At 35.6% G+C, this 27,410-nt stretch overlaps 1 protein-coding gene across 1 annotated transcript in view; it reads right to left on the bottom strand.

Annotated features, from left to right (window-relative positions):
• The window catches only part of LOC149787637 (cleavage and polyadenylation specificity factor subunit 3-like), an 83,934-nt gene that overhangs the window by 8,634 nt on the left and 47,890 nt on the right, over nucleotides 1–27,410 (bottom strand). Inside the window, exons 10-15 of the mRNA XM_089973813.1 lie at nucleotides 21,664–21,822; nucleotides 16,468–16,614; nucleotides 15,120–15,272; nucleotides 14,237–14,345; nucleotides 5,512–5,705; nucleotides 1,394–1,481 (exon numbers count right to left, since the gene is read on the bottom strand). Coding sequence (XP_089829939.1) covers nucleotides 1,394–1,481; nucleotides 5,512–5,705; nucleotides 14,237–14,345; nucleotides 15,120–15,272; nucleotides 16,468–16,614; nucleotides 21,664–21,822 — 850 coding nt within the window. The remainder of the gene's footprint in view (nucleotides 1–1,393; nucleotides 1,482–5,511; nucleotides 5,706–14,236; nucleotides 14,346–15,119; nucleotides 15,273–16,467; nucleotides 16,615–21,663; nucleotides 21,823–27,410) is intronic.

The following is a 27,410-nucleotide window of genomic DNA, read 5'->3' as shown; positions in this document are numbered from 1 at the left end:
AGGATACACAATTGGAAGTAAATTCCCAGCCATATTTTCTATCATAAATAATTTCATGTAATTTCCCAGCCTTGTTTTCATCGATACAAAATTGAAGGTTTCAAGCTGATTTCAACACAAAAAAATCACACCAAAAACAACTTCAACAGAATATGTGAAAACCAAGCATTATATTTTCAAGACCTACACTTATTTCTATATTAAATTCCTCCTCAATTTAGAAAGTTCACCATGTTTTTCAAATAGAGAACTTTTCAATAAATGGTCTTTTCTAGAAATAAAAACCTGGTCATAATCTTGAAAGTTCAATAATATCAAGACCAGTGTTAAAACTCCAAGTCATAACGTTGTTACTAAGCATAAATTCAAGTTCAGATCTGCAGATAAGACAATTTTTATCCATGTATTCACTGTGGATTTAGGAATCTTGACATTTTCAACTGTAGGTCTAATTCCTTAATTCCCAGGGATTTGCTTTAAGGTATAATGTTTATAGTAGGTAGCAATAATTTAAAAGAGGAATTGTACAGGAAAACATATCAGCATTATGTACCATGGGTTAATGGTACTTGCAGTTTTTATTTCAGTGCAGTGCATCATCAAACACACTAACTTTGTACAGGGTGCTCTATCTGTATGTGTGTGTGAGATATTTTGTCTTCCCCTATTTGTCAGAAGACATCAAATCAAAATATTTAATATCTTTGGACAGCAAAACAAATTCATGTCTGAAAACATGCAGACAATATGGCAGGTATAAATTCCCCTCTGGGGATGGCCATAACTGAATTGTACTTCTTTACTGATCATGCCAGAGTAACAAGGGGACTGAAAATAGTACATTATATTATTAATTATACTTCTTTTATGTTGAACCCTCTTTCACTGGTCAGACACTCATGCTAAAAGATGTTATTTCCTTTCTAACCATTTTTCTTCTTACTCACTATCGACCTTTTGGCCCAAGACCAACATACGTCTTTCTAATCTCAAATGTAAGTTTTGCAAAAGTTTTGATTCTTGTTCTTGTGGTCATAACATATGACCTCTAGAGATTAATCTCAATTTGGTTCATCCTTCACCCAAAAACATGCTATTTAAAAGGTTGGGTAATGTTAGATGGTTGAGAACTCAAGTTATTATATGAAAACAAGAGAGAGAACAGACTTTGTAACATGATACATTAGGATACTTTTAACACATTATTGGCTATATCACACTAAGAGCTAAGTGCCTTTCCCAAGTAAGCACTGAGACAGCAGACATGTGAAAGCCTGGGTGGGTGTCCAGCTTGCAATCCTTGGAATACAAGTCTGGTGCTCTATCAATTGTACTACTTCAACTCCAAGCTTGAAGAAATAACCAAGAATTTATAGGATGATGCATGACCTACTTTTCTGAGGCATTGGATCCATTTCTGCCCTGAGCACCACTGTTACCACGGCATCAGCATACATGTCAGTTACTGGATTGGCTGTCCACTGTAAAAAAAACATCAGATTGTAAATATGTTGATACCATTACAAAATAACAATGAAACCTGTTTTAACTGGCCCTATGTATTTCAAGCCCATACCAATTGCAGCATCATAATGAAAGCTGCTTCAAAATGATATATCTGACACAGAGTATTCCAGCTTAGTGTCCAAGCAAGTCAAATTTTTTTTGGTCTCTCTCTTGACAAGGTTATACTTCAGCATTGAATATTCCAGCTCACTGCATAATGTGGCTTAAATTCAAGGTCCCTTTTTATGCTGATTAAATAGGTTTGTTCTAAAAAAACAATTTTTGTTAGGAAACTTATTTTTTTACGATTATTTAAAATTTAATAATAAAATCAGCAATTATTTCACAATTTCAGAGCTGACTATTGACCAATAAGTAGATAAGTGGAATGACACGGCAGTCATTCATTATTCCTAGTCAGTTGATACTGCCATGCAAAGGACAATTGTTGACTTAAATAAGTTTTGCATTCTAGAAGAGTCAGAAATACTAATGGCTGTTATGGACTGAATGCAAATACACACTACAAAATGGATGTAAGACATTACAATGTTTAAATGTGTTAAAGCAATGTACAATGTGTAGACATACATGAATGGTATTTTCATTTGTAAATTTACATTGAATGTGCTCAAGCAGGCTTTAGTCTTCGAAAACTTGACAATTTCTATTTCTGAACAGCTGCTATATTATGGTGATCTAATGGTTTGGGATAAAACCAAAATATAAAAAGATGCATCAGCATTGCATACTTTATTGTTGTTGTAGGGTTTAACACCATTTTTCAGCACAAGATAGGCTAAACATGGCGTCCAGTATAACTGGTGGAGAAAGAACCCGGGAAAACCCCGGGAAGAACCACCAACCCACGAGAAGCTACTGGCAAACTTTCTCATGTACCCACATTAGCCAAGCCTGAGACTCGAACCCACGTAGACAGAGGTGAGATGGCAACGATCAGGAATGGTGAGCGCCTTAGACCACTTGATCACTCAGGATAATGGGAGGCAACCATAAGAGGTCCAAGGTGGCCTGGTATTGCTCACTTGGTTTAAATAATTAAACATTTGAGCATTGCTCTAAGCAGGTTTTGTAATGAAAGATGCATCCTCTGTACACTATTTCCCCAACTTTATATATTGTCAGTTTTACTTATTTCACTATTTTCCACACACAAAGGTATAACTAGGCTGCATGGTCTTTTGCTCAAAGCTAAACTTGCCCCAGATCTTGCTTATATAAACCCATTTACCAAAATTTTACTGAAACTGGATGAAAAATGGTTGGCAGATCGAAAGAGGAAACACTTTCAACCAATCAGCTGCAATATCATCTCATTAATATTTGCATATTTCACTTACTATAGAAGCTAAAACAATAACAATACAAGTTTATCAAAAAAACCAAAGCAAAAATCTGATAGAAATTTAATCTCCAGACTGTTAATACACTAAGCCAAACAGAAAACAAGATTACCTCATAAATAAATATGCATAGATCTTGCTCATAATCACCTTGACGACATAAGCCTATTTAATCAAATATCTGACTGAATATATAATTACTGGACAAGCTCATCCAATCAGATGCCAAATCACGTCATGAACATCCAGAGACCTTGCTCTGATAATCTTGATGACACAAGCTTATTCAATAAGTTTAATCAAAATCAAACATTGTCTTTAAAGTGGCAAAAAATCAGTGAGATGCAGAACCCATTAATATGCATCACTCATAGCAAAAGCCCCTTGTAAGGACCAATGATTCCAAAAATTCAAGTTCAGTGTTCAAAATGAATTTTCTTCTTCAGTACTAGATCATCTGTAAAGTTGTAATATTTTCAACCAGCATAAATCAGGCTATTTTCAACATCCACCAGCATACTGAATAAATCAGATATCTTAATACAAAATACCACTAGCAAAAACCTAGGACAATGCCAGCCTGCTAAAGTTCAATTTCAAGCCATGCAATAAAAGACCATTGCTTCTTTGTAACTTCTGAGGGTTGATTCCATCTCTGATATTCTTGAGTGGTAAGATTTTCAAATTATCCACTTTGGCAGCCATACAAGAAGTAAGATTAGGAGAAAAAAAGCCTCCATTAGGAGATTTTGCAATGAAAACCCCCATAATGATGTGACCATCCATTCAGAAGAATTACTGATAAGGATTTTCAATATGTTTATTGTGGCAGTCATATCTGAAGTCAGATTGGCACCATTTTCATTCAGGACCAACATGACATCATAATGAATAGCAGTAACAAGATTTTCAAGATGGCTGCCATAATGGCCATACTGGATTTTAGATTGGCACCATTTTTATTTAGTACCAATGTGACATTATAAGTCTCCTGGTGAAAACCCAATGTTAATATGACTTTCCATCTTGGAGGAGCAGTAATAAGATTTCCATGCTGTATGCTGTCGTGGCTCTATATATATATATATATATATATACAGCCACCACAGCAATCAGCAATGTATATATAAACCCTGGTTTCAACTTTTCTGTGCATACAGTGTCCTTTTAATATACAATTGATTGCATATCACCAGTATTGGATATTTTATGTTTGTGATTGCTTTAAAAGCTGCATATTTAATGCATTATTTAAGCTGTGACCAAAAACACAGCTTGAGAATAACTTTCTTCATAAATCAAGGTGTTTTAAAATGTTATTTCTAGTATGTCTTATTAATCATTATTAGCTGTTAAAGGTCTACTTAGTCTACATATTTAGTTTTGTAATCCTCTACTGTTCATATGTCTGAAAAATTCTAATGTAAATTTATCAGGTACTGCAGTACTGTAACAGCCATTACTTTGGGTCTTCTCTTTTCACAAAAGGGTTTTGTACAATTTTTTGGTTACTTATGGTATGAATCATTAGCTGAGAAGTGCCAGTGCTGTTATAAAGCCAAGTCAGCTCTTTAAAATACAGTTTTATCCAGTCAGATTAGAAATACAGTCTCAAGTGCTAACAAGCTCATCATATCCAATGAAAAATTACCTCATTATTATGTGTGAATCAAACTTGTATGAGATCTAGATCATAAAAGCCTATATGAAATGTATGATCAAAATCTGGTAGGAATATGGTTTCCAGAGTGGTAACAAGCTCAGTCAGTCTGAAGCACGATCACCTCATTAATATATGTGATTCTCTATGATTTTTTATTTTTAAAATACTTTTACTTATAATATATATATATATATATATATATATATATATATATATATATATATATATATATATATATATATATATATATTAAATTAGATGTATGGACTATGTAGTCTGAAATAAAGAATTCTTATCTTATTCTTATCTCACTGAACTCACCCGAGATCTTGATGATATAAACCAATATTACAACTCTGTTCAAACCCAGACCAGAAATATGATCTCCAGTGTACTAATCAGCCAATCAGATACAAGATCACCTCATTAATATGCATGGTTCTCACTCAATAAATTCCTCTGAAATCTGTATGACACAAGTCCATATTCCAAGTTTGTTCAAAGCTGGATCAAGCATGTGGCCTCTAGAGTGGTAACAAGCAATCGTTGAGAGATGCACAATGGATGCAAGGCCATATTGTGCCTTATTTCCAGGTAAGCGGACTAGGTTAAGCTGTAGCATTGAGGGTATAACATGTTTTCTTCCATTGTTATCCATTCCTTACATATTTTTCAGAATTTCTCAATACCAAAATGGAAAGTAAATACAAACTTTAATTCTGATTCTCCATTCATTCTTGGGAATCAAACTCTTATACAGTTAAAATTGCAGATGGACTGGTCAGTCTGAATATGGATTCAAAATGCATAGTGAAAAAAACAACAAAAGGCAGACTGGGTACAAAATGTCTTCACATATTTTTATTCAATAAGAAACCAGAACCAGGATGAAACTCCATTATCATTCAAATCATGACCAGCATTGGATTTTGGTGGATTTTTCTACCTCTGATATATTTAATTATAAATGACACTTACCTCAAGAATAACCATTCTGGCTTCAAAGATAATGGTAATGCTTTTGAAAACTCGTAGAGCCTTCTTGTCCCCAATATTGATCTTTTCTACATCTCCTGCCAGCTGATTCAGGTAATACTGTAACAAGGGCAGTGTACCAGTGTAAGGAATGCTGAGTCTCTGAGTCACTGTGCTCATTGCCAGATCTGTGTAATCTATACATGATAAAAATGCTATGAGAAATCCCATATAACATTACACATGACATCATGGACTCCTCTTACAACAGAACAAAACTGGTCAATAAAAAGAATTCAGATATGTTTGTATAATACATAATCTACCCATTCTGGGTCATACCTGTGGTGTGAATAAACTAAAAAATATGTTCCTATAATACATAATCTACCCATTCTGGGTCATACCTGTGGTGTGGATAAACTAAAAAATATGTTCCTATAATACATAATCTACCCATTCTGGGTCATACCTGTGGTGTGGATAAACTAAAAAATTTGTTCCTATAATACATAATCTACCCATTCTGGGTCATACCTGTGGTGTGGATAAACTAAAAAATATGTTCCTATAATACATAATCTACCCATTCTGGGTCATACCTGTGGTGTGGATAAACTAAAAAATATGTTCCTATAACACTGGTCAACAGTGAAATCATTACTGACTTGAAAAGGCCCTAATCTGTAGTATTTTGGTGTGCCGAACACGAATATAACCGTGAAAAATTTGTATTGGCTCTCGTTTTGAAGATATTCATATACCTCATTTTCTATGTTTCACTGTGTAAATTTCTCCAGTAGGACTGCAGCAACATCCGGAATAATGATGTAACATTGCATAATACCATCATGCTCACATCATCCACAGTTGATTGCATCATTTTCTGATGCAATGCAATACTAATGCCATGTGGCTGCTGAAGTAAGTTGACGTCAGCAGTGTACTATACATGTGTAGGCCTATTATACTAATGCCAGGCGGCTGCTGAAGCTGACGTAAGCAGTGTACTATATAAAGCCCAATCAGATAGGTTCAGCATTTAAAATATTTTAGACGTTGTGCGAGACAGTTCAAGCTACTGTTACATAAAACTTATTATTTTATCCATTTACGTACAATAAAGAACAGTAATGCCTCGAAAGTGTGTTAATACCGCGGACAATTTTTGCTATATTTGTGGGGAAGTGACATTTGCCAACCAGAAGAAAAGTATCAATTCTCAAGTGAAGAAGGCATATCATCTTTACTTCGGATGCAAGGTTGGTGACCAAGACAAGCCTTGGGCTCCGCATATATGCTGTGCTACATGTACAACACAGCTTTCACAGTGGTTGAATTGCAAAAGGTCATCAATGCCGTTTGCAGTCCCAATGGTGTGGAGAGAGCCAAGCAACCACCTAAATGACTGTTACTTCTGCTTGGTTCCTCCTCTTTCCGGCGGAATAACGAAGCGAAAGAAGTCGAGAATAGTCTACCCAAACATTCCGTCTGCATTGAGACCAGTTCCACATGGTGAGGGACTTCCTATTCCAGAACCTCCAGCAGAATATTCTCTTGATTCATCTGACGAAGACAAAGGTGAGTCGACCTGTTCTTCTCCTGGTCCATCAGCATGCAGTGATCCAGATTTTCACTGTGGTGCATCATCAACCCCACACAGAATAACACAGGAAGAACTAAATGACCTGATTCGTGATTTGGACTTATCAAAGAACAAGGCAGAATTGCTAGGATCAAGACTCCAACAATGGAATCTTCTAGAAGAAGATGTCACAATTACTGCATGTCGAAAGCGCCACCAGCAATTGGAGCCTTTCTTCAGAAAGGAAAGTAATCTGATATTCTGTTCCGATATTGAGGGCCTCATGAATGCTTTAAAAATCACTCATGACCCACAAGAATGGAGACTATTTGTGGACTCTTCGAAACTGAGTCTCAAGGCTGTGCTTTTGCACAATGGAAACATTCTTCCATCTATTCCAGTAGCGTATGCTGTCCACATGAAAGAGACATACGATAACTTAAGGCAGCTACTGAATTCCATTGAGTATAACAAGTACAGCTGGCACCTCTGTGGTGATTTGAAGGTAGTTGCCCTTTTAATGGGACTGCAGCAAGGATATACAAAATACATGTGTTTCTTATGCGAGTGGGATAGCCGAGCAAGGGAAATGCACTACATGAGGAAGGAATGGACTCACAGGCAGAATGTAGCCATTGGAGAGAAGAATATCCAACACCCAGCTCTGGTTGAGGCTCAGAAAATCTTGCTACCACCCCTTCACATCAAACTAGGTTTGATGAAGAACTTCGTGAAAGCCATTGACCGGACTTTGCCAGCATTCCGATACCTGCATGAAAAATTCCCTCGACTCAGCGAAGCAAAGATTAAAGAGGGAGTTTTTGTGGGTCCTCAGATTCAAGAGCTTTTCAAAGATGACCGGTTCAACAACTTGCTGGAAGGTGACGCGAAACAAGCATGGAATGTTTTTCGCCTAGTTTCTACAAACTTCCTCGGAAATGTTAGGGCAGAAAACTGTAAGGAACTAGTAGAAGACATGTTGATGAAGTATAAGAAACTTGGCTGCAATATGTCTCTAAAGATTCACTTCCTTCATTCCCATTTGGATTTCTTTCCTAGCAACTGTGGTATTGTTAGTGATGAACACGGCGAACGTTTTCATCAAGATATCGCAACAATGGAACAAAGATACCAGGGAAAATGGTCCACTACAATGCTGGCTGACTACTGCTGGACACTCCTCAGAGATGCTCCCGAACAGCTGTACAAGAGACAGGCGAAGAAATCTAAGATGTAGTCAATGACTTGATTTTTTATAGGTAGGCTATTACAGTTGACCTTTTACTATTGGAATGCATTTCGTTATGTAAACATTAATTTCTTGCAGATTACAAAAAAACTAGAGCCAATTTTGCAATTTGACTGTCATATTCGTGTTCAGCACATAAAAATTGATAAGAATTGACTAATTTTATTTCAGTAACATGACTTTTGTAAAAATTTGTTGTCCAGTGTAATACATAATCTACCCATTCTGGGTCATACCTGTGGTGTGGATAAACTAAAAAATATGTTCCTATAATACATAATCTACCCATTCTGGGTCATACCTGTGGTGTGGATAAACTAAAAAATATGTTCCTATAATACATAATCTACCCATTCTGGGTCATACCCGTGGTGTGGATAAACTAAAAAATATGTTCCTATAATACATAATCTACCCATTCTGGGTCATACCTGTGGTGTGGATAAACTAAAAAATATGTTCCTATAATACATAATCTACCCATTCTGGGTCATACCTGTGGTGTGGATAAACTAAAAAATATGTTCCTATAATACGTAATCTACCCATTCTGGGTCATACCTGAAGTGTGGATAAACTAAAAAATATGTTCCTATAATACGTAATCTACCCATTCTGGGTCATACCTGAAGTGTGGATAGACTAAAAAATATGTTCCTATAATACATAATCTACCCATTCTGGGTCATACCTGAAGTGTGGATAAACTAAAAAAATTATAAGACAAGATTAAGATACGCATGATCCTTCTGTTTATCAAATATAACAATATTAACAGTATTGCCTGAAATGGATCAAGTGACTCCACGGTGGTCTTTGACCTTTTGAATTGTTGGCCCAGTGATAATATGTAAACTATCTTGCCTCAAAAGTAAAGCTATTGCCAATTTTAGTGTTTCACACATGTTTGAATTCTATGACAGTCAAAGCTATGTTCTGCCTTTTGGGAAACCTATCCCAAACAAGACAAAAAGCCTTGTATTTGTTGGTGTTTTATCACTTTTCAACACCTTATTAAAAATTTCACTCGAAACAAGTTACCAAAGTGGGCATGATATTACCTGAGTGACAACTGCCTCGTAGCAAGAGCAGTTGGCATTGAAATTTAGGTCAGCTGAATGCTTCTCGTGAAATTTCTTGACTGTATGTTAGGAAACAACTGCTTTAAGATTTCTCAAGGTATTTATATTATCATCCATATCGGATGTCACATCAGAATCAATTGTCTGATACTGAAGGGCCCCTATGCCAAGACATATGTCAAAGTTGGAACATTTTCTGTCTGGCAGTTTTCTAAGATAAAGTTGCAAAAACTTTTTAAAAATATTTTTAGTGATAGATTGGCATCATCTGAAAAAATCTGGAAACCCTTTTATTTAGGAAAAACTAAATGCTATACTACATTTGGTGAAAAACCTAGCCAACATGAGCATTCATTCATAACAACTAGAGTTTAAAGGTTCCTTTGTTGCATCATTTAATTTAGGACCAATGAGATAACATGATAAGTCTACTGGCAAAATCTTATTGCTATATAACCATTAATTCTGAAGGAGTAATGATAACATTTTCAAGATGGCACCCATGGTGGCCATATTGGATGTCAGATTGGCATCATTTTCATCCAGAACCAACCAGACACCATAAGATATCTTGTGCTGAAAACCCCTTGTTGATAATGACTTTCATTTAGATGGAGTAGAGACAAGATTTTCAAATGGCTGCCTTGGTGACCACATTTGAGGCACCATTAGGACCAACTAGATTTCGTAATTAGTGATCAGGTGAAAATCCCATGTCAATATAACTTTACCTTAGGAGAAGTAGCACACAAAACATTTTCAACTTGGCTGCCAAGGAAATACTCGATGTCAAATCAGCACCATTTTAGTTTAAGAAGTTCTTTTAGTGAAATTCCTGATGCTGATACAACCATCCATTCAGAAGAACTGATAATAAGATCTTCAAAAGGGCTGCTGTGGACACCATACTGGATGTCCGAACAGTGCCATTTTCATTTACTACCAACAAGACACCATAATTAGTCTTCTGGCAAAAATTCCTTGTTGATATGACATTCCATTCAGAAGAAGTGACAAAATTTAAAGATGGCTGCCATGGCATACATACTAGAAGTCAGACTGACACCTTTTTTTATTTAGGACAAACTAGACATAATGAGCCTTTTACTGAAACTGCATGTTGATATGACTATCCATTCATGAAGAATAATCATAACAAGGTTTTCAAGATGGGCACTGTGGTGAGCATGCTGAATGACTTAGAGCCAGAATTTTCATTTAGAACCAGCTAAATCTTGGGATGAAGTGTGTGTAGAGTTTCATGGCAATCTTCTAAGTATATGAAGTACAGTGATGACAATCTTGTTCTAACTGATGGGTGAACAGATGAAAGGCAATTTGGCATCATTTGCCAAATTTGAAACCCATTCATGATAAGATCCTGTACCAAATCTGATCAATCTTGGCCCAGTGGTTTCTGAGAAGTTCAACACAGCAGCTGTTAAATGACTCATGATGCATGATGGATGTACCATAACAAGGTCACTTAACAAAGTCAACAAGGTTTTCACAGTGTCAAGATGATAAAGTCATTTCTTGTTAGTCATTGCTGTAATACTCATAAAAAAACCCCACAATTTATACAGTATATACTTGCTTATAAGATGAGTCCAAACTGTACATATCCAAATCTGCCATCACATTATGCAATGGCAGATCTGGGTCTGATCAGTTTGTCTGGAGTAATCAGTAGAACAAACAACACAGACTATGATCTGCAGGAGTATTATGCTAAGGCAGATCAGAATCAGGTACTATGATACCTTCATTATTAGAAGTACTATGATACATTCACTATTAGAAGTACTATGATACATTCATTATTAGAAGTATTATATTACCTTCATTATTAGAATATGATACCTTCATTATTAGAAGTACTATATCTTCATTATTAGAATTACAAAAATGCCATCACAATTAGAAGTACTATGATACCTTCACTAATAAAAGTACTATGATACCTTCACGTCTATTAGAAGTACTATGATACCTTCATTATTAGAAGTACTATGATACCTTCTTTATTAGAAATACTATGATACCTTCATTATCAGAAGTACTATGATAACTTCATTATTTGAAGTACTATGATAACTTCATTATTTGAAGTACTATGATAATTTCATTATTAGAAGTAACATGATAACTCTGTTATCAGAAGTACTATGATAACTTCATTATTTGAAGTACTATGATAACTTTAGAAGTAGTATAATACCTTCATTATTAGAAATACTATGAAACCTAAAACGGGACACGGAATAAATAAGCTCCTGGTTGATGGAGATGTACTTTGTGAAGCTAGCCATAAAATGGGGGGGGGCAGGGGCATTTAATTCCTGAATGCATGAAATCAATGGTCGCATTATACGTCACTTAATCTTACATTGCAAAGATCATAGGATTTTAGTATTAAAATGTCATTAACTATAGTTCCTTACAAAACTATTATTTGGAAAATAATATACATAATATAGATTCGCTTAATACCTAATGTTTCTATTAAAAAATGAGAAGACTGTAGATGTCAGGAAAGCAGATATTTTACATTTGATAATGCATTTATTTCAGGTGACAACAATTATACCTATGCGCTAATGGTGATGTGGGATACAAAGACCATGGAAGTAGTGCAAAACAGCCATGTTATGATTTATTTTGCAATATTATGGCTGTATTGCTTGTTCTCAATAAAGTAATAACTATCCAATCTATTTTCAATTTTTCACTGCCTATTACATTAACAGACTTGGGCTCGACCAATGTGGGTATGTGAGAAAGCTTGCTGGTAGCTTCTCGTGGGTTGGTGGTTCTTTCCAGGGTTTTCCTGCGTTCTTCCTCCACCATTAATACTGGCCGCCATGTACAGTCTATCTCTTGTGCTGAAAAATGGCACTAAACCCTTTAACAACAACATTAATAGACTTGGGAAAATATTCACTACTTGTTCTGGCGACATTATTTGAAAATTGGCGACAAAATACTGAGGTTGGCAAATTTTTTGGCCGATAACTTTTTAAAAGCCAGGACCATCCCTGACTATAACTTCATTAGCAGAAGTACTATGATAACTTCATTATTAGAATTTGGCAAAGTTGAAACAAGTTTCTATTACAAACTCACAAATCCCCAAAATTTAATTTATGTCCTATTTAATGTAAAGTACCAATTGAATAACAATTAAGAATATTTCACCAAACTGTTTTATGCAAGAAAGGTTCAGTTTAATGTGTAGCAGGCATTTTAAGAGTCAAATGTGTTTCTTTGATAATAGTTTGACCATCACAATACATCAGAAGTCCTTCCACTGCATCAAAAAGCCAGCATGTCCAAACAAAATATGATATTAGCCATGTCTTTTGGCTTATTGTCTTCTGTCTTGTTTTAGCAATGTCAGTGCTAAATGATCTGCCTACAGAGAAGTAAAGAGTGGTCTCCTCTTGAAAAGAGGGACTGGTGCTAAATTCTATATTCATTCGTTACTACTGGAGTATAAGTGAACACTATTTCAGGGATGTATCTAAGGAAGTCAGCTACTGCAAACTCTCTACTTTTCCACAGGTATCAATTTTCATGGATTCTGTAGTTTGCTAAAATGGGACACAGTCACTGAGCCATGAATTTAAGTCGTTCTTTTGCAAGACCACAAAAGATGATACCTACTGAAATAAATGCATCTACATTATTTGTGGTACCAAGTGTTGTAATGAAGTGATGCTTCTCTGCTTGCTACACTAACAGAAGGATCTCACTTTCATTATTCCTCACCAGTTCACAGAAATGTTTCTTTCTGAAGGCTTGTTTGACAAGACCCTGGTGAACAGGCTCCACATTTCTGGGTTGGAATAGAAAACCTAAAGGTACAGTTGTTTCAGCTAACATTGAGAAGGCAGGACTTTCCAGTGCTTGACAATGAAAACTGTTTCTCCGACCTGATGTGATTAGACTGCAATAAGATTCTCTTGCCTTCTGAATGATTTTGGGAATCAGAGGGTTTGCATGGAAAGAATATACAGAGAGACCGTCCCAATTCAGCTAAAAGGTATAGACTGCCCAGACTTTTTGATCCAGAGTGGTGAGATGTAGGTCAGGCACTTGGCCCTTCAACTCATCGAAAAAGGTCCATAGGGCTGCAAACTTGACTAAAATGTATACAAGGTTTACAATAACTGTAGTGATGCAGTTTAATCAATACAATTATAACCATTCTCCCATTAGGCTTACTGAACAGCTGACAACTATTACAATGTGCAGGTCATACCTCACTCAATTAGTGACTGTTTCATTTGTTGCATCATTCACCTTTTACTATGACAGATTTCATTTTGCAAGACATGTTTTTGTTCAATATATCAGACCCTAGCATTGTCATGATATTATTTCCTACAGTTACATATAAGCGATGCTTTTGTAGGACCTACTCTAAGATGGTGTGACTCACAAACTTGACACTTTGTTTCTTGAAAAATGACTGTTACTAATCAAAGGTTCTGTAAGCAAGCATGTGTTTCAAAGGTAAAAATCTAGCGTAAATAAAACGTTTTGTTAGCATTATAAATAAATCAACCTGAAGTGCAATGTTGTGTAATGTGCTTTTCTCCAATTATGCCAAATTCAAAGTGATGGATGGATGGATGGATGCAAGCATGCATGCATGTATGTACATATGTGTGTATGTGTGTGTGTATGTATGTATGTATGTATGTATGTATGTATGTATGTATGTAAAGTACTGACATGCTGGGTCTCTAATACACAAATTATAAAAGTCTCCAAACAGTTTCATTCTCTGTCTTTTGTTACACTTACTTGGTAAATCAGCTGGGGCCATTATATGGTAGCTGAAGTTTCTCTTGACCAAAATACCCGATATTTGCTTGTCCTGCTCTGGTCTTTGTGATGCCAAAGTCCCCACAACCTGCAGATTTAAAACAAAATAAGTTGAGGCCTATGAAATTGTGTAAGGAATTTCACTATCAATTATATTCAATAAAGCAATTATTTTTACCACTGAAAAACTGATCGATAGATTTGTGACTATATGGTCTTAAATTTAAGTAACAGAAAGAAGAAAAAGCAACAAGTTCAGTAAAATGGACAAATAAACTTATGGAGAAATGTGCACAGCTGTTTATGGCGGGCAAAGTGAGGGAGTTGGGAACTGCAAGATCATATGGGTACACTGAATCCCCCAATAACATGCTTGATTAAACACAATATGGATATATCATGGTCACAACATGACACACAAAACTGCAATAATTTCACCTATTTCTTCAAGAACAACCAAGTCTTTGTGCCAAAACAAACAAGAGTTATAAATAATAACTGGCATGATGTGTTGTAATCTTGAAGAAAAATAAAATCTTGCTTATTATTGAAAAATATATTAGCTCCTTAATGTAATTGGTAATCTAATGATTACAGAACCATCCACAATACAACTATTAAGTCTTCCTTATGTTTATCTTCCTAATCCAAGGTAAACAACAGTCGACCACATTCAAAATTAAAAACCTAAATACAAAATAATCTCCAAAGTTCTGCATAATCATTGACTGTTGGCTATATTGTCCCATTCAATTTGGGAGTAAAGAGAGATGTGTTTCTTTACTTGTTATCGAAATAGGTTTACAACAAGAGATAAAAAAACATTTCATTATATTGCAAAAATATAAAGTAAAATGGTTACCTTTGCCATTTTTTCTCCTCTGAAATGGAGTTCCACTGCAACAGTGTTACGTGGGTTATGAACATGCATTTTATACTCTGTATCATCTTCATATTCTCTGATAAGTGCTGCCTTCAGTCGAGCCATCTCATTCTGTTCTCCATGGACTAAAACCTTTAAACAGAAAATTCCTGACCAATCTTTTTTTAAAAATAAATACTTTAACTTACTATGCCATACGCATGATATTTACACTTTAGATATTGAGAATTCAGTGAATTTTTTGGGATGTCAACTTTCTGGGGTTTTTATAACTAAAAAATCAAGTCAGCTTGTCATCATTTTCAATGAAGACAAAGGAGACATCCTTCGAGTCTTCTGGTGAAAACCCCATGTCATAATGATCATCCATTCAAAGTTACAACAGGATCTTTAGCACAACTGTCATGGAAGCCATATTTGGATGTACCACTGCCATTATTTTCATTTAGGACCAGCTAGAAATCTATTCTATTTGTGGAAACCCCATACTGATACTGACATCCATTTGGAGAGGAGTAGAGATATTTTCAAAATATGACTTTCCACTCAGAAGCACTAGCAATAACAATATTTTCACAATGCTGCCATGGTGACCATATTGGATGTCAGATTTGTACCATTTTCATTCCAGATCAATCAGTCATTATACGAAGTCTTCTGGTGAAAACCCCAAGTCAATATGATCTTCTGTTCAAGAATAGTTGTGACAACAAGAGTTTTAAGATGGCTACCATGACGGCCATACTGGATGTTAGATCAGCACCATTTTTAAACAGGACCAACTAGACATTGTAAGAAGTCTTCAGTGAAAATCCCATGTTCATATGACCATCCATTCAGGAGTAGTAGTGATAACTAGATGTTCAAGATGGCTGTATGCACTATATTTGTTTAGAACCAACTAGACCATGGAATGAATATGTGAAAAGTTTCATAGCAATCCTCCAAGAAGTTTAGGTGGAGTAGCAATAATGAACTTGTCCTAGAAGACACAAAACAGACAATCCCATGGCCAACCAAGCTAATAAAACTAGTACTAAGTTCTTCATAGTAAAGAGACTAGGAGAAATGTCAAAGAAATTTAAAGTTCTTCTATCTCAAAGATTTAAAAATGGTAATTTTAAAATACTTGTGAATAAATGTATCTAAAACTAAACTTTGTTATGAACAAAGACTTTTGAACAGTTTATGACATGTACACAGTTAAATACAATATCCAGAACAAATAAAAGTCATTAAAAAACAACCAAGGTCCCCTTTAAGAAATATTTTAACCTTAGACCACTCAAAAATGAGGAGTATGCATGTATACATTTGCACTGCTTACCACATGGGGTGGTTTGAGAATTCTCAGAAATTCACTGGTCTGTTTGTAGTCTGTGTGAGCTGAGAAGGAAATATAGTCAACTGAGCATTTCATTGGAAGTTTCTGACCTGCCATTGTTGTGACTTCATCAGGCTCTGACAATATTTGCTGTAAATGAATAAAAGTGGTATCATGTATTTTGTCTACCTCACTGAATGTATAGGTGCCTATCTTTATAGCTTGCATTACCTACTAAATCTATTTCATCTGCTAAATCGTCTATTGAAGATCACACTATTAAAATGAAAAAAAAAAACAACTAAACTTAATGATAGCATTTGCAGCTTTTTACAAGCAAGTGTGAAATTTCAATATGACAGTCAGGTTGTCTCTGTTTCCACTTGCAGATCAAATACTGTATCAAGATACCAGATACCAATTTTTGAGAAAAGGAAAGTTTCTTTGATAATACTTACCCAGGACTGATCAAATTAGATAGCCTGACATCCAGGACTATTAATTTTCGAAGTCGGGCAAGTAAAAATTTTCTGTTTTTGTGCCTTAATCACTTTATCTACCTTTATATGGCCATTCATGCCCTTGGGGCTTACTGAATGCTTGCTTCTACCCCTTTTAATGTATACATTTACATCTGGTGATAACTGTTCCATGTCTGTAAGTTCTATAAGAGCTTGAATGCAATATTGGCTAAGTGATGAAATTTAATGACAAATCAAAACACACCAAACAAAATGCACCAGGCATGAGTAATTCAAATAAAATATGTTTCATCAATAATACTTATCAAACATAATACATGTACACCCTCCTTCCCTGCAGTTATATCCAACTAGAGAGCATGCCTTCTGCTCCAGCAATAACTTCAGTATTCACAGGATTTGGCACCAATTCCTCTATCAAGAGTAGATCACTCTAACTACCACCATGGTATGCAGACAACATGAGGTTTATAGCTAAAAGTTTTAGCCTGGGAGGGCTGAATTTACAAGGTAGTAGTAATTATCCTAAGGTATTATGATCGGGTAATGTATTTGAAGAAGAAATATATGAATTACTTGAAAAATTGGTTTATTCTTCAAGCATATAATAATTCAGTCATAATATATTATGAGAATATATAGCAGGTAGAGAGTTTCATCCTCCTTCCAAGGAGAAGGCCCAGTCTTAAGTCAAATAATGTACATGAAGCAGCTTCTAGTCTTGTAAGAGATCAGCCATATGGGATGAAAGGTCTCTGAGGTAAAGCTAGAGAAAGTCATCTCATACATCCATCCCATGTCCTGGATAATGTCAGTTATCAAATGCTACGCTTGTGACTGCCCTAACATCATCAGCAAGAAATGCAATTGGACTTGGGTTAGTTCTTCATATGCTGAGGGAAAAACCCATCATATAAAGGAAGATAGAGACTGAGCTGAGATTTTGTCTTTTCCTTTCGTCAAAGGTAGAAATAACTGAGATCTCCCTCTTTGAAATGGCTTGGTTGAGCTCTGGCACCAGTTCAAAACCTTAACAGGGTCCAGCCTACACCCATGGGGTGAAAGGTCACAGAAAGATAGGTTTCACAACAAAGGAATGATTCTCCAATGAGCAGGATCCCAATCATAGCAATCATGTGAAATTGAACTATTGTGATGTAACTGTTCCTGATTGACCAAAAGGTGTTTATCTCACTGATTCTATCCACTGAAACTAGAAAAACCAGGGAGTAGGTTTTGTAGCAGAGGTTGAGTCAATAAGACTCTAGACAGAGGTTCAAAAGTGCTTTATTCAGCCATCTGAAAACCCACAGAAATTCCATTTTGGACACAGGACCAAAAGCCTCTTTGATCAAGGCAAATCTAATACACCGGAAGAGACATGTAGGAAATAGTGGAATGGTAGATTTTAATTGTGATGCGAGCTAACTTCCTTCTAGGTCACAGTTAAAACAAAGCTATCTGTGGTAAAAAGGCTTTTAACAGACTGTGTTTCCACTCAAACCACTGACAGAAAGCTTTCCAATTTTTTTCATATGCTTTCAAACTGGTGGGCCTTCTTACCTGTTTTTCCCTTAAGATTTATTTAATGAGTGAGGTGTGCAGGTTCAACAATCCTGGATTCTGATGAAACACCTGCATTTGCAGCTGCTTGAGAAGATGAGAAAATACCATGGATTTCCAGAGAATTTCCGCTACAGTTTATTATTCATTTACACATGATTTTTCCCATTTGAAGTGTGTGTGTGATTAGGATTTTTAATGTAGCTTTAACAATTTTATCAGTCATATCGCTATGATGTCTGCAGTGTGGCAGTTTATAGTGATATCTAGCACTGGGGCATCATGCCGCAGACATGTAGTATGATGTCCCACCCAGTCACATTATCCTGACACCAGGCTGACCAGTCGTAACACTAACCTCTTAATGCTGAGAGCCAAGCAAGGCAGCTGTTAGTACCATTTTTGTAAGTCTTTGATATGACTCTGCTGGGGTTCAAACCCACAACCATATGCTTCTGAGGCACACGCTCTAACCACTAGGCCACCAGAGCGGTCCCCATTTGAGGGGAGCAATCAGGAACAGGCAGCCACAATATGATATGCACTTGAGTAATAGCTGTTCTTTGTTAAGCAATTCAATTGATATCACAATGGGAATAGCATGAATTTCAATTACTGTACCCAATTCTACTGCCTAAAATTTTGTATGGTTGGCATTCAGGTTAGAGCCAGTAATTTAACTGTAATTGTCATGTGCCCACATGCTTACCATGTCTTAAAGTCAGGAATGGGTATAACAGGGTAACTGATCACTGTACCCAATTCTGGTGCAGAATACTTGATATAATTGTGATTCCAGCATGGGATGGAACTATCTCTGCTAGGAGTAATGTGTTCCTTGAAACAGTGAATTTGTATACCAGGAATATCAAAAACCAAACCCAACTGAGAGATTCAACAATGCATATAACGAAGCTGGAGATGCCAGCCCAGATGGCAGCATTGTCATTCCTGAGATGTAACAGAGGTGGAGCCAGTACTGGAGCTGTTTAATATTCTATCTGTGACTCGCTGTTGATCCAGAAATGGATAGAAAGCATTCAATCTTCAATGCTGGTGCCGATTGTCTAATGTGGGACAGATGGGATATTTGAACACTGTACGTAGTCCCTTTATGCAAGAGAAGAAGCCTTATTGTAGCCATTATTGGTTACAGCTGATCTAGTTCTGATGTTTAAGTTCAGTCCTGGTGGGTAAAAACCATTTGCTTTTCCCAACCATCTGGTTTTCATGATACTGGGATGGGTAAAAGCCATTTGCTTTTCCCAACCATCTGGTTTTCATGATACCGGGATGGGTAAAAGCCATTTGCTTTTCCCAGCCATCTGGTTTTCATGATGCCGGGATGGGTAAAAGCCATTTGCTTTTCCCAGCCATCTGGTTTTCATGATGCCGGGATGGGTTAAAGCAGGATATTCATCACACTATTTCATCCCTTCAGACATCAGTTGAGGCCAGTATTGACCACAGCCAATCAGCCTGATTTTCTCACGGTTCCAGATGGGCTGCCATTTAAGTTAGAATGGCACCTATAGGTATCATGGAGAAAATCTGTTTTGATTGAGGAGGCAAGGGAGAGGCTTAAACTATCTGTGATACTTGTGACGATATGACCTGCTTGAACTTTCTCTGGACCAGCGAACTTTCTGCCTTCACTGATTCTGCCAATAAAAAGTGGCACTGATGGTATCTGAATATTAGATTGCGCATTTTCTCACTTTAACACTTGCATAGATATTCTGTTTGAGCAAGATGGTTACCCATACATTTTCCATCAATCATGCACAAATGATGTATTTATGACCCAAACTGCACCCCATACAGGCAGCATGGTTAGCTTTCACCAGCTTAAAATTTTGGAACCCCATGCACTTGGTCCTGCCCATTGTGTTCACATCTGTAATCACAAAAACCATACCATGTAGAGTTTGTGTGTGTGTGATTTGGATTTTTAACGTAGCTTTAACAATTTGTGCAGCCACATCGCTATGATGTCTGCAGTGTGACAGTTTATAGTGATGTCTAGCACTGGGGCATCATGCCACAGACACGTAGCAACCATGTAGAGTTAAAGTTATGAAACATAATGTGAACTTATTTAAAGATGGCACTAATGACAAATACAAATGGTTAATAACATTAAATGAATGGCGTTATGGTATGCAGACAATTACTTAATAAAATTAATATATGAAATCTAGTAGAATAATTAAATTAACATACTCCAGACTTATGGTAGGTCATAAAAATGGGCCATTAAGTATCTCAAAAGACAAAGTGAGACAAGTGAAAAAAAAACAGCGTCAATACAACAGACAGCAAAATAGATATCTATCTGGAGGATACTTCCCAGTGTGAGAAAGAGCATGCCTCCCACTGTAAGAAATGGCTCTGGAAGGTCACCAAAAACAGCATGATTCCCACTGTGAGAAAACTGTTTTGTGTGAGTGTGTGTGTGTGATTAGGATTTTTAACGTAACTTGAGAAAATGGTTTTGCATGGTCTCCAAAAGAATATGCTTCCCAATGTGAGAAAATGGTTTTGAAAGGTCTCCAAAAAAGCATGCTTCTTAAGACAAGCAGACGTAATCTAAGGGTAGATCACTCTTTTCTGACCCACCTAGGAGGACAGACAAATTCTAGCACATTTATGGCTAAAGGTAAGCTTGAGAGGCCTGAATCTAACAAGTTAATTTTAACCAGTGTGAAAACCCCCACAAATAAACACTCCTTTGAACATGACCTATTTCTGACTAGGAATTACAGTGTATACAGATATTTTCTAAGTATTTTGGATTTTCATATTCAGTGATGTAAAAAGTAAAAAAATTAATACAACAGTGAATAAATATCATCTTATACAGCTTCATATATGGGTACTTTGAGAGTAAAATGCAGAATGGACACATCAAGAAAAGCTAAAGTATACCTGCATAAAGCTGCATCAACTGGCAGTTTGAAGCAAGAAAGCAAAACCTTTACTCCATGGCATAATATTTCTGCACATTTAGAAAGATAAATTATGGTATAGATTTATTTACATTAATAGTACATAAGTATACAAACTGAATATTGTGGGTTACCATATTTACTAAATTTATTAAATCTGCAAATCACTAATGACTCAGAAATACATGTGTTATGATATACATTACCTTGGCTAGTGTCCCTTCCACACAGTAACCAGCTATAATAACACCATTCCTCTTGTCTGTACACCAACTTTCAAACAACTCTCTGGACAGACCACTCTGCATCATACCTGGGGATGCCAACACAACAGATGGACCAATGTCTTCAAAATGCTCCATACTCTGTTAATATAATCAAAGTATAAAAATTAAATCAGTTACAATTCTTTCTTGTTCCATATTAGTTTTTACATGATTGAGATGTCAGATAATGAACAAAAAATCACAGGGAGGCAACATACAGCCTAATTTTAAAGTACTGCTTTAAAAAGTGACCTTGAACACAAGGTCAAAAGGGCATCATGAGTACATTACAGAATGAATTGTCTTATCTTGATAATTATTCATTCAAATATCAATAAAATCTTTCAAGGAATCTAGGAACTAGAGGCAAATGAAAAGACTTCAAAGAAAACCTGAATGCAAATTTTCTAGGACTGTCTCCTTGACCCCAGACTCAAATAAAAAAGAGGACATGTAACAGAATGAACTGTCTTATCTTTATAATGATCAGAGTATCCCCTGGGCATGAAAGACCGAGATCAAAAAATCCCCTTGGTGTCAGAATTAGGGGTCAGACTGAGTAAAAAACAAACATTGGCATAAAAAAATTTGGGGTCAGATTAAAATGATGGGGGTCCTTGAAGCACAAATGAGGGTAAAGGAAAACAGTGAATGATTATCAAAAGTATGAAGAAAATCCATCCCAGGGTTTAGGAAATATAAGCAAATGAAAAAAACCCTGAACCAAACAATTAACACAAATATTTTTTAACTGCGACCATGACCCCAGGGTCAAAGATGCAAGATTGCATATCACCAAATGAACTGCCTTAGTTTCATATTGAGTCATGCCAAAGTCTGATGAGAACCTGTTTAGGAAATATATGCAAATGAGAAGCTTTAATACATTAACAGGCTTTAGTTTACGCCACAACTGCCAGAAAAATTGACATCCATGCCTTGCTCCCCATTTAAATGGGTTTGAAAAAAATGGTGTATGATCATTAACTAATGATAACTGTGTTAAGTACAATAAAAACTGTTATGAGCGACCTCTGCTATAAGCAACCACCGGTCTTTTCCAACCATAATCATAATGCACGGATCAATTCTATTATATAAACGCTCTGTTAAGAGCAACCACTTGCTGAACATGACCAGCAACCATGATGTCTTGGCAAAATATGCATTTCAACACTGCTATGATTGACCGCATTGCAAAAAAAACCCCCAGATCAACACCACTGACCTTGACTTAATCCTTTGTAAACAAGAGAGCTCAGGATACATGTAGTATACAAAGTGCACATTAAATAACACTACAATTGAACAACCATATAGCAAGATAAACACCACTAACCATCATTTAATCCTTTGTAACAAGGAGAGTATAAATATTAAAGATTATTCTAATAAGGTATTTTTTTAAAAATTGGCTACCTACCAGTTTTGTGAAATTTACAAGTCCAACATATGGTGTCATTTGTAAACTGCAGTAAACCAAACTAAAGTATGTGACACTAACCACCATTGTAGTGCCGAAGTCATGTGAATAGCCAGTAAGATTAACCATTTATCCATCAAAGAGAGTAATGATGGACATACACAGTCAATTCAGAGGTTTGTATTTTTTCTTTATCTTTGTGAAAACCCACACAATGACGGTAGTCCAAATGTCCCAGTGAGAAAACTTTCGAAAGGGCTTTAGTGTAGGATTGAGTACATCGTTTGTGTTTCTAGTTAATCAATACTGCCGGGGTGGGTGTGTGGGGGTGAATGAGATCTTTGTCTTTAATACTTGTAAGTGAGAATCATTTCCAGATTCTTTTTATATTTCTTTTGTTACAGTGTCAAACCAAGCCACCATCTGATTACCTGGGTGCAGATGGTCGCAACCTTTGTTTATCGACCTATAACGCTGATGATTTAATTTTCGTCTCAAAATGTTGTTTCTTCTTGAGTTAATTACGTCTTTTGGTTTCATTCATTGGCACATAATATATATTTATTCCACATTTCCCCAAAACCTGATCAAAACTGAAATACATCTAGTCGTTATTACGTCAACATAAATGACAATGGCAGAACCTCTGATGAAAAAATCTAACACTAGAAGAACATATTCATGTGATGTTCAAATATAAATTTGATTCACATTGTTTTGAAAATATATATCTTTAATATATAAAGTTATTTTGAGAGGAATGCATGCAATATTTAACAAGATTTATGAATGAAGGATATGATAAATGTACAGTGAGTATGGGTATTGTTTCTTCTTCAACAATGCTATTGATCCTGGAAACCAGTCCATTTTCACACACCTCTTATGATACCACCTGTCTTGAGAGACCGCTTTTAGTTGGCAGAAGGGGAGGTCTCTCATAACAGGTTTTACTGTATTGGGATTATACAAATTTTGTGATACAATATATATTACCACCTATTCATTTGCAATAAATGATGCAAACTTAGAACTAATGTATTATTTTCTATATACACCAATACTCGACAAAAATTTAAAGATTCTTTGACTGGTATAGCTTTTTTCATACTGTGTCAATTTTTAAATAAATTTGTTATTACAGCTAGCATTTATAATAAAATAATATTTGCATTTATCCAAGAAGTATTTAAAAAACATGTAATACCAATGGGTACTGTGTTGTAATGACAAAGAAACACTCTTCATAATGACAAAATAAGATTAGGCCATAAATCAGGATACATACTTTGGTTTCATGAGTACTAACCAAATACATGTCAAGATCTATCCCTTACTCCATGTTACGGTCTGACTGCAAACAGAAACAATATAGCCAATAAAACCAGCCAAGTGGTTACTGAAATCACTCTTTTAGCTAAACCATTGTCCATATGTTGCATCATCACTACATTTGTAGATACTCTATATGTTAACAAAACATGTGACCAACTACTCCTTACTCAGTGCAATCATTAAGATATGATGACCTTTGAACTGTAGTGAAGAAGAGCAGCTCACTATTCGCCATCAGAGAGATTGGTCCAAATTATCTTGTGCTTTTAGATGTTTTATCAAGATTAAAGTAGATTATTCATTAGGAAGGATCATGACTGTGATTAAATATTAAATCACAGAGAATTGCACAAACTATCATCATACAAATATTTTTGACAGCACTTTTAACTGAATTATGGATCAACATCATTAAGTATTATATCTACTGTTCATATATCATTTCATTTTTCTTTCTTTCGATTTTGGTAATGCTAGCACTTAAATACATTATACACTTTCTCTCTATCCTTAAAGGCAGCTATTGTATGTGTGAACTGAAACAATAAAAATTGCTTTACAATTATTTTTTTTAAAATGGGAAAACTATTTTTTTCCTAGCAAAGTGTTTCTTTATGAATATTTATCCCATCATAATACCTTAAGGAGAAAAACCACTACCTTGCAAATCCAACCTTCCTAGAAAGAACTTTTAGCAAAAAGAGCTAAAAGTTATCTGCCCACTTAGGTGGCAGTTGGGCAGAGTGATCTCCCCTTGATATAGGGATTGTTGGCAAAACTCAAGAATATCAGTTACACCTGGAGCATAAGACACAGTCTCTATATGGTTGCAACTTTGGGGAGATAGGGAGGTTGTATGTGTATTATGATTGGCGTAAAAGCCGACCCCTGCAAACTGAATAGGTAAAATCATTTTTTTAAAAACCAAGAGGTACACACGAGTCAACCTACAAGTCCATGACAACATCACAATATACATGAGGTAAGTTCTAAACCCATGTATCTAGGCAAACTTTGGGGCTTGCGTGTATGATTATTACATGGAAATGTGGTAAATTAATGTACTTTTTTAAAAAGTCAATAAATTCGTCCTTTTCTGTTTTCTTATTGTTTCAGCCTAATTCAGATTTGTGTATAATTTGATCAAATGATGACAAGAGTTGAGCATTCACAGGCTACTGTAACAGTACCTCTCCCTTTCGATTCTAGTTAATTATTATTTGCTTATGAATTATTGCATTAGATTTTATATGAAAGCACCAATAATTAGGTTTTTATTTTGCCTTGAATTTGTAAATGCCTAACTCTTTAAAACATGATCACAGTATGACAACAACAGGGTTTGGTTCAATGCTTTCATTCAGGCTAGTGAGCACATTTACATATTGGCACCACCATATGTATATTCAACGTCTGAACTTGTGCTGAATGAAGTACATCTCAATAAAATGAAGTACATCCCATGGATTCAAATCATAGGCACCACTGTACTAAATTTAAATAACATCTCCAAAATTTAAAAATGATGTTTCTGAAATAATGCTTCAAAAATTACTGTAATACCATAAAAATTGAATTGAAATTTGCTTTGAAGAAAGCAACCTGACATCATGTTATACACACCTATGGTAATCTTATGGATTATACATCAAAATACTGGTATAACCGCCAGACAAAATTCTCTCTTAACCCAAGCCAGTTTCAGGATATTAACAATTACTTGGACTGTATTGCTGTCAGAAAACAAAAGACAAATCCACCAATTATAAACAAGCTTACCAAAGTGTGGAAAATTATGAATTTGTTCAGCCAAAAAAGACAAAGCTAAAATAAATTGATGTTTATTTTAGTTGACATATATTCAGAATTTTAGATCTTACTATTATCATTCCTTCATGAACATGAAGTAGTTATGTGAATATATGATGCTTATGTGCCTTGTCTAATTAAATGTGAGTACCTTTTCATCAAGGTTACCTCAATTTGTAGGATCACTTAAATCTTTGTAAAGAGTAACTCAACAGAGTGTGGAACAACATAAATGAAGCATATGTAAACAGTGCGATTTGGCAGAAACAATGAATAAAGCAAAATCTACAGCTAATATTTTTGGGAATAAACAAGGATTTCAGTGACACTAAGCAAGATTTGAACTGTTTTAAGTACTGTACATTATACTACAGCCTTGTCTCCAGGATAAACTTGAACCAGCTCTTGAATTATGAAGTCTTTATTTACTTTTATTTATTTTCATGTTGGATAAATCAGAAAATATGCACATGCAAAACAATAACAAAATCAATCATTGTAGCTTAGTAAGTGTTCGGACAATGAAAATGTATTATTTTTATATGCATGTAAGTCTTCTGGCACAGAAAATATTTTTTAATGACCCAGGATTTACAGCCACCACAATACTCAACAACAACAAAAACCGTATTAATTTTTAAGTTTAGAATTTGACTTCTGGATAAGCCAACCCCCATTCTTCCAGGCTTTAACTTTTTCATAAATTATTTGCTTGTATGTGAGTATATATGGTAGTTTACTAAAAAATGTTTGTTTCTTCTTTAAATACTTTAAAATTACCCAATCATAATACCTTAGGAGAATAGGTCGGAGGTGGAGGGACCCCTAAAGTATGTAAGACAACTTCAGTTCCAAGGTCTAGCTACTCATGGATGGAAGCCTGTTCTTGACGATGAAAGAGTCTGTGTGCGTGTGTGTGTCATTAGGATTTTTAATGTAGCCTTAGCAATTTTTCAGTCATATCGCTATGATGTCTGCATTGTGGCAGTTTATAGTGATATCTAGCACTGGGGCATCATGCCACAGACATGTAGCATGATGTCCCACCTAGTCACATTATCCTGACACAAGGCTGACCAGTCCTAACACTAACCTTTTAATGCTGAGCACCTAGTGAGGC

This window comes from Sinohyriopsis cumingii, chromosome 11 (genome assembly GCF_028554795.1).
Source record: "Sinohyriopsis cumingii isolate HCF-2022 chromosome 11, ASM2855479v2, whole genome shotgun sequence".
Classification (NCBI taxonomy): Eukaryota; Metazoa; Mollusca; class Bivalvia; order Unionida; family Unionidae; genus Sinohyriopsis; species Sinohyriopsis cumingii.
The sequence above is the reverse complement of the archived record's forward strand: the minus strand, read 5'-3'. Positions and strand labels throughout refer to the sequence as shown.